This window comes from Paroedura picta, chromosome 15 (assembly GCF_049243985.1).
Source record: "Paroedura picta isolate Pp20150507F chromosome 15, Ppicta_v3.0, whole genome shotgun sequence".
NCBI lineage: Eukaryota > Metazoa > Chordata > Lepidosauria > Squamata > Gekkonidae > Paroedura > Paroedura picta.
In genome coordinates, this window is record NC_135383.1 from 31,678,526 (window position 1) to 31,693,073 (window position 14,548).

The 14,548-nt window shown below is 46.5% G+C and overlaps 1 protein-coding gene across 7 annotated transcripts in view; it reads left to right on the forward strand.

The window, feature by feature from the left end:
• The window catches only part of WSCD1 (WSC domain containing 1), a 108,917-nt gene that overhangs the window by 57,922 nt on the left and 36,447 nt on the right, over window positions 1–14,548 (forward strand). For 6 of the 7 annotated variants that reach the window (XM_077311079.1, XM_077311078.1, XM_077311080.1 and 3 more), the window contains 2 exons: window positions 3,517–3,631; window positions 5,602–5,786. The exons of the other annotated variant lie outside the window; for it this stretch is intronic. In XM_077311079.1, coding sequence (XP_077167194.1) covers window positions 3,517–3,631; window positions 5,602–5,786 — 300 coding nt within the window. The remainder of the gene's footprint in view (window positions 1–3,516; window positions 3,632–5,601; window positions 5,787–14,548) is intronic. 7 annotated transcript variants of the gene reach the window in all.

The following is a 14,548-nucleotide window of genomic DNA, read 5'->3' on the forward strand; positions in this document are numbered from 1 at the left end:
GCTGCCAGCCCTTTAAATGGAACAGCTAATGGACTGATTCATGAAGAAGCTAGATTTAAGTGGCTGGCAGCCATTTTAGCGGTCCATTTTGCCAGTTCCCTTCCTTACAAATGGAGGGGAGCGAAATGGACTGCGGAAAAGACTTGCAGCTATTCCAGCCTTATAGCAGGGTGGGTGCTCCTGCGGGCTGTGACACTGGAGTGGCTGCAATTAGGGGGTTGATTCAGCTCAGAATCAGTTCTGATTTGGGTGTTTTTATTTCAGGCATATCCAATCCAAATCACAATCCCCATTAGTTCTAAATGGCTGAACCAGAGAAGCATGGATCAATTCAGCTTATTCGGCTGATTCAACTGGCAGAACTGAACAGCCTGACCAACTGAACACTGCGAAGATAGATTTAATAATACAGATTCAGCTTACTTAGAAGATCTTAGACCCCACATTAACTTCTTAACTGATTATATTGCCTATGTGGCTACAGAAGAAACGAAAAAGGAGAGAAAGAATTTCAGCCACTGCTTCTCCTTTCCGTTCCCCAGTCTTCTTAAGGGGGTCTCATATCGAGGCTTGCTGCATCTTGTTGTTCCCGTTGACTTGTGTTCTGTCCAGTTGGCCTTTGGCATAGAAAGTGCAGTTGTAGTCATTCCCTCGGAGTATACATCGGTGAATCTTGAGGCAGTTGTACCTCCTGGTCTCCAATATCAGTACAGTTTTTTTTCCGAGAAGCTCCTTTAAATCGATTACTTTCACAGCAGATCCATATATCTTTTGATTGGTTCTTATGTACTGTTGCTTTGGAGTGGCTGTATGTCTTTTTAAGAAGGGTGTCCTTATCTAGGCTGCAAGGCTCCGACATCCCCTTTTCCATCTCCATAGTTTCAAATTTCTCTTCTGCTGATAATTTTCCACCTTGTTTAGAGCTATCATCAGCCACTGTTATTGATCCATCATTCCTGTTAGAGACTTCTTCCTTGCCGTCTTGGATCTCCTTGAAAATATTTTTAAGCAAGCCTTCTGTAAATGCTTTCAGATCTTGGGTTTGTTTCTCTATTAGATGAGCCATTCTTTTTAGCATAGACATGTTTTAGGCTTGCAAGTCAACTAATCTCAGGCAATTTTGCAAATAGCCAGTAGAGGTCCTACAGAGTCCTAAGCGAAAGCAACAGTCTGTTTTGATCTCTGACGTTCCTGGCACTGACGTGTGACGTATTGAGGTCAATAAAGCAGTGTCTCGTACTGGAACAGAATTCTCGCGAGATCCTCCCACCCACGGCTCTTATCTCTTATCTCCGAAAACCAAAACAAATGCAGTAAAAGCTATTACTAATGAGTTTGAGTTGATTTAAGTCCTTCTTCTGCTTAGGGAAGAGAATTAGCCTGCCTCATATCGAGGTGGCTTCAGGCAGAGCAAAAAGGGGGGGGGGAAGAGAAACAGAGAAATACTTGCGTCTCTGTGCGTTAATTGATGTCTTGATATCTTGGAATTTGGCAGATGTCCTCCCCTCAGTTCACAACATTCATTTGCAGTAAATCGTAGTAGAGGGTCAAAGTAAATTCTTGAAGGAAGAAAGAAAGAAAAGTCCAGAATATGGCAGACGTCCTCTTGACCCGAAACACTGACAGCCTGTAATCCAGGGAGATATACTCCCTAAAGGATTGGAGACGGCCCCAAGAATTCCCTAGAGCTTCCTGGGTAGAAAGGTGTGGTGGGGTTTGCGTACCCCTCCTCTTTTCTGCCAATTGCTTCCACAATTGACCCTCTGTCAGGCTTCAGAGATTGCACTGCAATCCTTTCAGAACGCCATCTTAAGCCACACCCCGATCTTCCCTGATCTTGCTGGGGCGGGCTGCAGGGTAGGATGGGGGGAGGAGCGGAGAGATATGACACGTGAGCCCAGTTCCTGGCCACTTCAAGGATGTTGGAGCCAGCAGTAAACCAGGATCAGAAGTGGGTGGAGCTGACATGTCAGCTCTGCACCTGGTCTCCATAATCCTGCTAGGGCCAGCTCAGCAGACCCCAATCCTGTCTACTGCCCTCCCCACACAGCCTGGGTTGTGCAGGAAGGGCTGGATGCAGCCTTTAAATGCCTCCAGGGCTGCCAAACAGCTGATCCTCAAAGAGGCTTTTCTTTGCAGCTGGTTCAGCTGTCTGGTGGCTGATTCTGCCAGATCAGTTTGAGTTTCCTAAACTGACCAAAGTTGAATTGTTATAATAAATCAGTGATTTGGATTATTCAAGTTTTACCAAATCAGGAAAGTACCATAGAATCATAGAGTTGAAAGGGACCTCCAGGGTAATATAGTCAAACCTCACAGCTGCTTGCCTCCCCACCATGATCCCAATTTCATGCCGAAGTGATTCCCTGCTCCACCAAAAATCTCCAGAATCCAGCTGGCCTGGAGGAAATTCACCTCCCATCCCACAATGGTCATCAGCAATTCCCTGGATATGCAAGGAAAAGCCACAAGAAATACTGGCACATCCCTTTCTGCCCACCCACTCACCATCTGGCTTTTTAAAATTAATTTAAAAGGTCTTTTTTAATGAATATGTTGCTTTAAAATATTTTATCACACTCATGCAGCTTAAAGTCATACAGCTGCTATGGTAACAATCTTTAAAAAAAAAACCCTCACACAACCAATTTGCTCTCCTGTGGCAAAAGCCCTGCTGCCCCCCCTCCCCCTTTCTAAAGTCTTTTGGTGGAGAATTCTGCTAGAGATTTTATTGCCTGGAAATTGGTTGTAAAAGGAGAAATACAAGGGGTGATATAATAAGTGCAATTTAACACAAGTTTGTGTTTCTGCTATGCCCAGGGTGCTCGTGAAAGCAGAAAATTTGCACAGGATCGAACCCCAGGGCTTTATGAGCACTCTGGGCCTTAAAGAAGCGAATGTTTTCCTCTCCTTGAGGGTCTTACAAGCGTATTGATTTCTGCCTTGTCCACGGGTGGCCTGTTTTGCCAGTGTGGTGTAGTGGATAGGAATGCCGAATTCTTATCTGGTGAGCAGGGTTTGATTCCCTGTTCCCCCACATGCAGCCAGCTGGGTGACCTTGGGCTCGCCACACACTGAGAAAGCTGTTCTGACCCAGCAGGAATCTCAGGGCTCTCTCAGCCTCGCCTCCCTCACAGGGGGTCTGTTGTGGGGAGAGGAAAGGGAAGGTGGTTATCAGAAGCTTTGAGACTCCTCCTGGGATAGAAAAGTGGCATGTAAGAAACAACTCTTCTTCTCCTATTATGAGTGATGAGCGAACAATTTCCTATTAGCTGTAGCAAAAGAAGGGGAAAAGAACAGGAGCCAAATAACACCCTGTAATGTCTAGTTCTGCCCTGAATAGCAAGATGCAGCTTTTATTATTCCACCATAGCTGAGAAGCTCCTTCTGTACTGAACGTGCTGAGGAGCAATAGGGCAGAGGACCCTTTGGGGGAAGAAGCTTCTTAGACAGCCACTCAAGTGGTCCTCTTGACACGACTCTTCCTAACTGTCCTGTTGTTTTCATGGGCTCGAGGCACTTACATCGGATGCTTTGGTGACGATGCCAGAGAGAGGACTTTGAAAGGGGCTGTGTTTTACGACTTCAGGAAAATGACTGTTTCTCACTGCCAAGAAGCTTGCGCAGAACGGTAAAAGGCTTTTTTTAAGTTCTCAAAAGTGAATGAAATGCATGTACTAATCTTCGTAACATTTGTTTCATTACATACAATGAGGGATGTTACTAATCCAGCTATTTATTTATTTATTATGACTTTATTCCAGCCTTCCTCTAAGAAATTATTGTAATTGTCAGAAAGCGCTCCTATTTTCTCCCCCTTTTATTCTCACAACAACCCTGTGAGGTTGAGTAGCTTGAGAATGTTTGCCTGGTCCAGAAAGCTGCACAGCTGAGTACAGTTGAATCAGAGCCGCCCAGGGCCTAGTCCAGAGCTCTGAAGTATGCTCCAGGCTGCTGAGCCACATGCCCTCCCGTTCATGGACAGTGTGATCTTGATGGCTCCTCATACTGGTGGTGAGTCACTCTCACATTCCAGTCAACACACATCCAGCCGTACATGGGATACAAATTCCACAGAAACCTGGCTTCATTTGTTAAGTGAACATGTTATTTCTTACAGCACAGGTGTTCACTGTAGCATGTAGGCAGGGTTACTATCAACCCATTTTGGGGCTAATTGATCATTTTGTAATATTATTTCAAAAGCACACGAGTGGAACATCTCATCCCTTAATTCTTTTTTATTCGAGGACCAGCTTTAGCACTGTCGACTCTGACTACCAGCAGTTCCTGGGCAAAGAGACTTGAAGCCAGACATGCCTGGTATTGAACTTTGTGCAGGGAAAGCATTTGATTCATTTATTGATTTAATTTATACACTGCCCCTCCCCGCACGTGAGCTTGGAGCTTTTGACAATCAAAGCGCAATTATCACCAGTCTCTCCCCCCCCCCCACGCTCTCATGCTCCTCCACCCGTTCCCCGGACTAGGATGGTGTAAAACAGGGGGAGCCAAGGAGAGTAGGGAGGGCCAGGCCACGTCAGTCGGCCTGGCAGAAGAGTGCTGTTTTCAGGCCCCGTGGAAATTGGACCGAGAGCTTTGCATTCTGTGGCTGGTTTATGGCCCACTATGAATTAATGGACAAACAGGAGCGTATGAAATTGCCATTTTTGAAACCTTTCTTCAAGGTCTTACAGAGTGCTGTGTCTGTGCGTAAACAATAATTGAATTGTTGTAACAGATTATACCGGACAGGACTGCCATCAGGCCTGGAGAAAAAAAATTGCCCTGTCCCTTGAATGGGCAGAAATGGGCAGTTGAAGCTTTTCATGGCAGAGAGGTTAATAACATCACCCAGTAAGGACAAGCAGAGTTCTCCCCCAGCAGTTTCCTTCTTCGTTAGCTCTGCCTTTTGGATTTGCCTTTCCCTTATGCTGTTTCTTTCTGTTTTATGGACACTGGACTGTTCACTTTCTATTCCGGCAGATAGCAGCTCTCCCCTCTCTGTTTTCTGATACGTGGTAACCAGAAAGAGCAGAGATTTACCTCTCACTACATGCTGCAAGGGTCTTGGCTTGTACCGGAGCCTGCCTCATGGACTATGGATCTGTGAGTTCCCTATGAGGAACGCTGTTCCCAGGGGCCCAATTTGGATTGGGGAAGTCGTGGACAGGTGTCTATAAATCCCTCCCTGTGCTTTTGCTGGTCTGGAGTGGTCTGGGCGGGCACTACTTTCCCTGCCGCAGGACCCACATATATAGGTGGAGTACAGACAGGTTTCACATCAGAGCAAACCGTGCCTTTTCAGGGAGATTTCAGGGCTGGGACATGACTGTGTACTGGGGTCCTGCTCTAAACTGCTCCCTGCATTCCCAGTGTAGGAACTTGCCCGTTGGACACTTTGTATTCAGGCCCTTAAACCAGGGACCTTCCGGATGTAAATGCCCTGCCCTGCCCCAGAATAGTCTTGTTGACGGTGCATAGTGTGGCCTGAGAACGTTGACTAGTACTTTACTGATTAGAACCAAATCCTGTGGTAAGAATTGCTGAGTTTTACGATTTTTGAGGGTTGTATGTATGTTTTGTTTTGGTAATGTATAGGGCTTATATTTATGCTGGTTTGGAATATGGAGCAGAATGCTACTGTGGAAACAAATTACCCTTGGTTGTAGCAAAACAGGAAGAGTGCAACAATGAATGTAAAGGAGAAAAAGGAGCCATCTGTGGAGGAGTGAACAGGCTTTCAGTTTTCCGGGTGGAGGAACCATGGGCCGGACCCAAACGATGTAAGTGAAGCAAGGCACTGCCTCACGGGGATGGGCTGTGTAATATCTGATCCTAGCATGGGTGCATGAGATGTGTAACTGGTGATCCATCCATTGAGGGGATACTTAGTATACTGGACCCAGAAACTGCAGGGGACTTCTTTGACGGATGGCATTGTCTACCACATTTTGTGTCCCACTTTTCCTCTAGGGATCTTGAAGCCTATGTAGTTCTCATACCCTCCATATCATCCTCACAGCCATCTGTGAGCTACTTGGAGAGAAAGTGAATGTCCCACACCCACTTAGTGAGACTTGAGACAGAGTGAGAATCTGAGGACAAGTCTTCATTAAGAAAGCAAATAAACCAGCTCACAAACTAAAGTTCTTGATTAATTTTGGCTCATTCATGGCTCACAAAGTAAAGTTTGTAGCAGAGAGATTGGCACAAATATTTCATAAACTTCCATGCTGCTTGTGGTAGTTTGTGAATGGATATATTTCCAAACAGACTGTCTCCAGTCAACTGAAGATTTACAAAACTTCAGAGCAACAGGGGATAGAATTATTCAGCCATGGAAACCCCAAATAGGAGCCCTCCAAAACTTAAGAAACACTGCTGGCTGTTAATAACAGAATCCCTTCTATGAAGTATGGGATCAGAATGCCAAATATACCCTCAGCTTGGCTTCATGCCCTCCCTTCTGTTGGCTGTTGGCAGTTAGAAGGAAAGGCACGGAACTTATTAAAATCAAAGCATATGCATTTATTCCTGATTGTGAACCGCTCATCCCTGCTGGGGTTTGGTTGTTAATTTCATTTTTCACTTGTGTTCTGCCCTTCCCAAGCAGCTCAGGGCAGATCACAACAAAATTCAACACCATCAAAATACAATATAATGTAACTACAATCAAAATTACAATATTTTAAATTTAAGTTTAAAATATTAAAAACCAGAAAACCACAAGCAAACTCCTCCTCACAGGGAGTTATACTAACTAAACTGAACTGGTGGTGGTGGTGGGGGGGGGGGGTGGCATATAAAGTTCCTGGAGAGTCTGACAGGTAGATTTTTAGGAAGGGAGGCTAGCATACTTTAATGTTATTTCTAGGCCTCAGCTCAGTCTTGCAGGCCCTGTGGAACTGTCTAATGTCCCACAGTGCCTGGTCTCATTAGGTAGTGCATGCCACCAGGCTGAGGCCAGGGCTACCCTTGGCTAAGGTCAGCCTTAGGTATTTCAGACCAAGGACCCTGAGCAAATTCTGATTACTAGATCATATCACTCTTGACAGGGGTGGGGTGGGGTGGGGTGGGAAGGTCAAAGTGGAAGAGACAGCTCTGCAAATATGGTGATCTCAGATTGTTTAGAGCGTTAAAAATTAACGCCCAAGAGGAACACAATGAGGATGATCCGAGCCCTGGGGACCAAGCCATATGAGGAAACCCTGGAGAAGAGGAGGTTGAGAGTAGACAGGATGGCTGTCTTTAAGTATTTGGAAGGTTGTCAGAGAAGGGCAGAGTGCGTTCCTGTTGGCAACAGAGGAAAAGACTCACAATAGTGGGTTTAAACGACATATATAACAGTTCTGGCTAGATATCAGGGGGGGGGAAATTCACATCAGAGTAGTTCAGCAGTGGAATTGGTGGCCTAAGGAGGTAGGGAGCTCTTCCTTACTGTCAGTCTATAAGCCTCAGCTGGACAGATACTTATCATGAATGTTTTATTCTGATCCTGCATTGAACAGAGAGTAGGGTTGGACTAAATGGTTTGTATAGTCCCTTGGAACTCTATGGTTCTGTGATTTTATTAACTAGGCCTCCATAGATAAGGAGGCATCCAGAATCATTCCCAGGCTCTCGATAGTGATCAAAGATGTCAATAAGACCCAATCAAGGGATGTCAGTTACATAGCCTTACCCATGGCATGCCAGTCTGACCAGAGGACCTCTATCATAGCTGTATTTAACTTCAGCCAACTCTGCTTTAGTTCATTCATTCGTTTGTTCATTTGTTCGTTTGTTTGTTCATTCGTTCGTTCGTTCATTCATTCATTCATTCATTGAGATTTATTGGCTGCCACTCTTGTCCATGCCGGCTTGTGGCAACTTTCAATAAAAATAAATCCATTACAATAGTACTACATTAAATCCCAGTTAAAACCCACAATATAACCCCCCATAGATTGAACAAGATGTTTCTACCAGATGTTTCAGAATGGATGCTAGGCTCTGTTATCTGTAATGGACTGAGATGGAAATCATCCAGAGAAAAGGGGGCGGGGACCCAATGATGTTCCAAGCCCTAGAATCTAGGGATGTGGCTAAAGGATCTGGGGGTGTGGACACGTGGCTGTCCATCAACAGAAATAGCTGGGTGTCATCAGTGCACTGATGAAAACCAGTCTGAGTCTCTGGGCCAGTTGCACAAGAGGGCACATGCAGATGTTAAAGTTCCCTGTAGAACTCTGCAAAGCAGAGCCTGCCACTGGGAGGTTCTCTTTCCTAGTGCAACCCTTTGTTCTCAACCTTGGAGAAAAGAAACTTCTTGAATCCCCATGTCAGCTAAACGTTGGGCTAGTAGCATGATATCAACAGTGTCTAATGCCAGTGTTGACTCCAGCAAGAACAGCAGTGCTGACCTGCCTAGAGCCAGAGTCCCATGGCCAGGCTGGAAAAGTGACTGGAATGGAATGCTGTTTTCCCTAAACTGCAGCTGTTCCATGACCACAGACTCATCTTCCTCACCAAGAAATGGCAGTGGTTGGCTGTGTTGGATGGGCCCAGGCACCATTTTTAAAAGGGCCTAACCAGAGCCACCTTTAAACACCGTGGTAAAATCCCTGAAACTGGGGATAGATTGTTAATCTCCTAGAATGGTGCCCAAATGTCCTCACCACCAGCTATGAGGGAAACAGGTTGAGGTGGGCATGTGGTTGGCTGAATAGGTCTCAAGCCAAAATGGTCCCGATTGGCCAAGGATAGCATACTGAGGTGGCCCAAAGTAGGAAGGACCCTGTGATGGTTAAGGGGCCTCCAGTTCCTTAACTATATCAAAATCAACAGATACATCTCGGTGGAGTGACAAGATTTCTTCACAAAAATCCTGAGAAAAGCTTCTCAGCTAATGTCTAGTTGCATAATTTTGGATGATTCTTTGGTTATGGATGTCAGAGACTGAATTGTTTTGAATGATTTTGTGCAGGCAATAGTGGCCTCAAAGTAAGCCCTTTTTGGAGCTTTCCTGCCATCTCATGAACATTTGGAAGCATCTTATAATATGTTCTTGACGCTTTATCACAATTTTTATTTCACTTTTACATTTGCCAGCCCCACTGAAATCACTCTAGCCATCTTAGTTCCTCTTTCCTTTTGAGTAACTCCAAGGGGGCTGGTTTGGGACAGGAATGGAGAGGGCATCGGGGAGTGATCTTGCCAATGGCCTTGAAGAGAAGGCTATGCCACCCATGGGTTCAAAGCAAGCCAGGACACTGGGAGTTCAATCAGCCCTTCAATAGGACCTTAACATGGTGGTACAAGAGTACCCAGGTGGTACTGGTGAGTACCCAGCTTGCTGGGGGGTAAACGGTAATGACTGGGGAAGGCACTGGCAAACCACCCCATATTGAGTCTGGCATGAAAACGCTGGAGGGCGTCACCCCAAGGGTCAGAGATGACCCAATGCTTGCACAGGGGATACCTTTACCTTTACTTTGCCTTACAAGAACCAAATGGAACCAACCAACCCTCCGGAAACCCCAACATATATATACAGGGCAGACAATGGATCTTCTCGCCAGTGTACAGTATTGGTCAGTTTCAGATTTAAATCGATTTGATCTGGCAGATGGGATCTATGGGCACAACGGTCAATTACATGTCTGCTTAGAACCCATCTTTGACTGGAAGCTTGGTCCTTAGCAGATCCATGAACACAACATCGGGGATACTGGATCCCTCAGAGTATTCTACAAACCAACTGGATCCATGAGTCTCCTTGGGTGAGCAAAAATATCATCTCCACCTATACAAGGACAAAGCAGAATATTGATCTGAGCCTTAAGGGTACAATGGCCCAAGCATGGCACTCTAGCAGATTGTACCAGACCAATATGTATCCCCATCCCAAAGATCAAATCCAGGGCATGGCCAGCTTGATGTTTGAGACCAATAACAAATTGGGAGAGTCCTAGTATTGACATGGAAGTTACTAGGTCCAATTTTTGCATGATACCAGTCTTCTCTGCATGGCTGCTGAAGTGAATGTAACTAAGAGGAACTGCAGGGGACTCCCCAGATACCATCTCCAAGGAATTTGGCAGGGAATCTGCTGGGAGAGGAATGGGAAGGCGACTGTAAGCCGTTTTGAGCCTCCTTCAGCAGTGGAATAGGCTGCCTAAGGAGGTGGTGAGCTCCCCCTCACTGGCAGTCTTCAAGCAAAGGTTGGATACACTTTTCTTGGATGCTTTAGGATGCTTAGGGCTGATCCTGCGTTGAGCAGGGGGTTGGACTAGATGGCCTGTATGGCCCCTTCCAACTCTATGATTCTATGATTTTATGATTCTATCCTTTGGGTAGGGAAAAGTGGCATATAAGAACCAACTCTTCTTCTTCTTCTTCTTCTTCTTCTTCTTCTTCTTCTTCTTCTTCTTCTTCTTGGTGCATTAAGCAGTTGGTACACCAGACAGATACCCATACTCTCCACTACATCCCACACCAGCATCCCACACTACATCCCACATATCCCACCCCAGACCAACCCATGTGGGTCTGAAGGAGCACAACAAAAATTGAGTCCAATCAAGCACCTTTAAGACCATTCGGTTCCTGCAATCATTGGGATGGGGAATGCCCAAAAGGAAAATGATCCATGGACAAGTATTGCAACTCCCACCCCCAGCATTTTGTCTGGGGTTGGTAGAGGAGTTGCCAACTCTTCCAGGTCAATATTTTCACCCTCCCATACCCAGGTTTCATCATGCACTTAAGGTCCATATTCTGCTCTAAGAAGAAGCTGTGAAGAGGAGGTCTGGTTATTTTTGGACCTGGTGCTGTATGACACCAATGGCTTTTACTCCTAGCTCCACTGCCTCCATGTCTTGAGAGGAGATGCAGGTTAGAAGGAGTGTGAGCATTATCAGACCCCCTACCCCTTCATTTGAACCTGCGTTGCCCACCTCCCACCTCTCTGCCACCTCATCTCCCTGCTCATGCCAGGCAGTGATGCAGCATGAGAAGTGGGGGCAGGACCCCAGCTGGTCTCGAGCAAGCAATGCATCTTGGGGGGGGGGGGAGGCAGCATCCCAAGTGGCCTTGAGTGTGCTACTCAACACAGAGCCTCCTTCACCCCCAGTGGAGGGGTGTGTACCCGGCAGATGGCGCCCTTGAAGTGCTCAGCCTTCACAGCTGTTAGTATGTTGGTGGATCTCTATGTTGGTGCCAGTTCCAGGGATCCACCCACTTCCTCAGGCTACTGGGCATCATGGCAGCAAGAATGTTTTGCACATTCATCAATCTTCTGCACATGGCACAGAACCACTTTGTAACCCTTTGGCAAGACTGCCCTGCGCTCTGAGCTTTGGGGCTTCCCCTGGTACTGGACTAACCTTTCTGAGATGGGGGGCTGCCATATGGACCACACAACCACTGCCAACTTCAAATTTATAAAGGATTTATTAAAAGAACAAGGTTTATAAGCATATCTTTAGCACAGCACAGATTTAAGGAAAAGACCACCATCCTCCTTTCTATCTCCTAAACCCATGTGAGGTTAAAAATAGAGCAGGCACCTTTCCTATGAGGTTACAAGTTTCTGTTGTTTATTCATCAGCTCACCTGGCCACCCGCATGGTCCAAGGTGGCTGGTCACCTCCTCTCAAACCTGAGCCATCTCCTTCTTGGGTGGTCGGCAGGCAAAAGACAGCTCCCTCTGGGTCAAGGGGGTTAAAATTGCCTTCTGTGTCCGCCCACTCTGGGGCATTCTGGGAAGCTCTCCCCCCTCCCAAATACCTGCTTCCAAGCAGTGGAAGAGGCTAGGAGGACTCATTTCCTGGTTAGCTGAATTAGCATTCAAAGGGAGATGGGACAGTGGCCAAAGTGACCCCTCCTATTTCTCCAAAGCTCAGAGAAAAAAAATCGGGGTTGTTTTGCAATAGCCTAGAAAGGGGGAGGGCTTTTCAAAGTGAAACTGAGGGATGGGCACAAGGCAGTGCATGGCGAGCCAGTGCCTGTGCTGAAGTTTGTCTGAATCAAGCTTATGCCTCAAGCTTTTGGGCACACCTTGGAGCAGCTCAGAAAGCAAAGTCCTCCCAGCAACTCTGGCATGAAATGAGAGGCAACCGAGGGTGGGGAGTGTAGGAAACACAAATGGGAACCTCATGAGGCTGGACAGTCACTCCCGCCTGCCTGCCAATGACAGTTCCTGTTTGTCACAAAGTGATGGGAAGTTATGGAGGTGTTGCACAATCTCCTTTGGTTCTCATTGTGTTTTCAGGTGGAGGGATATACAGCTTGATCCAGGATTCAATTGGGAACCAGTGCAACTGTTGGGGGATGGGCCACATGGGGGTCCTCCAAGGTGTTCTCATGGGAAGCCCGGCTGCTGCATTCTGGATCAGTTGCAGTTTCCAGATCAAGGGAAAGGGCAGGCCTACATAGAGCGAGTTGCAGAAGTCCAGTCTAGAGGTGACCATCGCGTGGATCACTGTGGCCAGGTGTCCTGGGTCTAAGTAGTTTGTTAGGGGTTTGGCTTGGCCTACATAGAAGAATGCCAGCAATGCTACCTATGAGGAAAGGTTGGGGGAGCTTGGTCTGTTTAGCCTGCAGAGGAGACGGCTGAGAGGGGATCTGATAACCAACTTCAAGTATTTAAAAGGCTGCCATATAAAGGATGGAACAGAGTTGTTTCCTCTTGCCCCAGAGGGACAGACCAGAACCAATGGGATGAAATTAATTCAACAGAAATTCCGACTAAACACTCACTGCTGGAGCCATCCCATCACTGCTTCCAGACAACTGGCTCAGGCTTCTGGAGGAGAATCTGGGCAGCCATCCATCAGGAGAAAGAGCTGGGTGTCGAGATTTTATCCTCCGCAAAGTAGCTCGCAAATGCCTCACAGCTAATTTCAAATTGGCTGTTGTGTTGGTTCCCTTTCCTCCAGGGCAGTGAGTGACTGGACTACCCTACACAATTGCAGTGGGCGTGAGTTCATGAACACAATGGAAATTGAGGAAAAGTTGCCTTTTACTGACTTTACCGCCATCCCATAGGCTTTTGTAAATATTCTATAAGTTCTTCTTGCTGCTTCATGGCGAGTCTTCCTCCAGACTCGCTCTAGTCGTTTCAGTTCCTGCTGAGAACTGGGAGGCATTGGGTCCCACAGAGCATTCAGGAATCCAATGGGATCCATAAGTCTCCACGGGCAAGCTGAGCTGTGCTTGGCACCCACTGAGGGAGAGGTGGCAACCTAAGCTGAGCTTTCAGGGCATAGCGGGTTGACCACTATTAAATATTAAAGGGAGCGATCTGCAAACATCTGGAGGACAATTGGGTGATCCAAGGAAGTCAGCATGGATTTGTCTCCAACAGGTCCTGCCAGACCAACCTGGTTTCCTTTTCTGACCAAGTGACAGGTTTGCTGGATCGGGGAAATTCGGTTGATGTCATTTACTTGGATTTTAGTAAAGCTTTTGACAAGGTTCCCCATGATGTTCTGATGGATAGGTTGAAGGACTGCAATCTGGATTTTCAGATAGTCAGGTGGATAGGGAATTGGTTAGAGAACCACACTCAAAGAGTTGTTGTCAATGGTGTTTCACCAGACTGGAGGGAGGTGAGTAGCGGGGTACCTCAGGGCTCGGTGCTCGGTCCGGTACTTTTAAACATATTTATTAATGATCTAGATGAGGGGGTGGAAGGACTACTCATCAAGTTTGCAGATGACACCAAATTGGGAGGACTGGCAAATACTTCGGAAGATAGAGACAGAGTTCAACGAGATCTGAACACAATGGAAAAATGGGCAAATGAGAACAAGATGCAATTTAATAAAGATAAGTGTAAAGTTCTGCATCTGGGTCAGAAAAATGAAAAACATGCCTACTGGATGGGGGATACGCTTCTAGGTAACATACTGTGGGAACGAGACCTTGGGGTACTTGTGGACTGTAAACTAAACATGAGCAGGCAGTGTGATGCAGCGGTAAAAAAGGCAAATGCCATCTTGGGCTGTATCAACAGGGGCATCACATCAAAATCACAAGATGTCATTGTCCCGTTGTATACGGCACTGGTCAGACCACACCTGGAGTACTGTGTGCAGTTCTGGAGGCCTCACTTCAAGAAGGACGTAGATAAAATTGAAAGGGTACAGAGGAGAGCGACGAGAATGATCTGGGGCCAAGGGCCCAAGCCCTATGAATATAGATTGAGGGACTTGGGAATGTTCAGCCTGGAGAAAAGGAGGTTGAGAGCGGACATGATAGCCATCTTTAAGTATTTGAAAGGTTGTCATTTGGAGGAGGGCAGGATGCTGTTTCCGTTGGCTACAGAGGAAAGGACACACAGTAATGGGTTTAAACTACAAGTACAACGATATAGGCTAGATATCAGGAAAAAAATGTTCACAGTCAGAGTAGTTCAGCAGTGGAATAGGCTGCCTAAGGAGGTGGTGAGCTCCCCCTCACTGGCAGTCTTCAAGCTAAGATTGGATACACACTTTTCTTGGATGCTTTAGGATTCTCTGGGCTGATCCTGTGTTGAGCAGGGGGTTGGAGTAGATGGCCT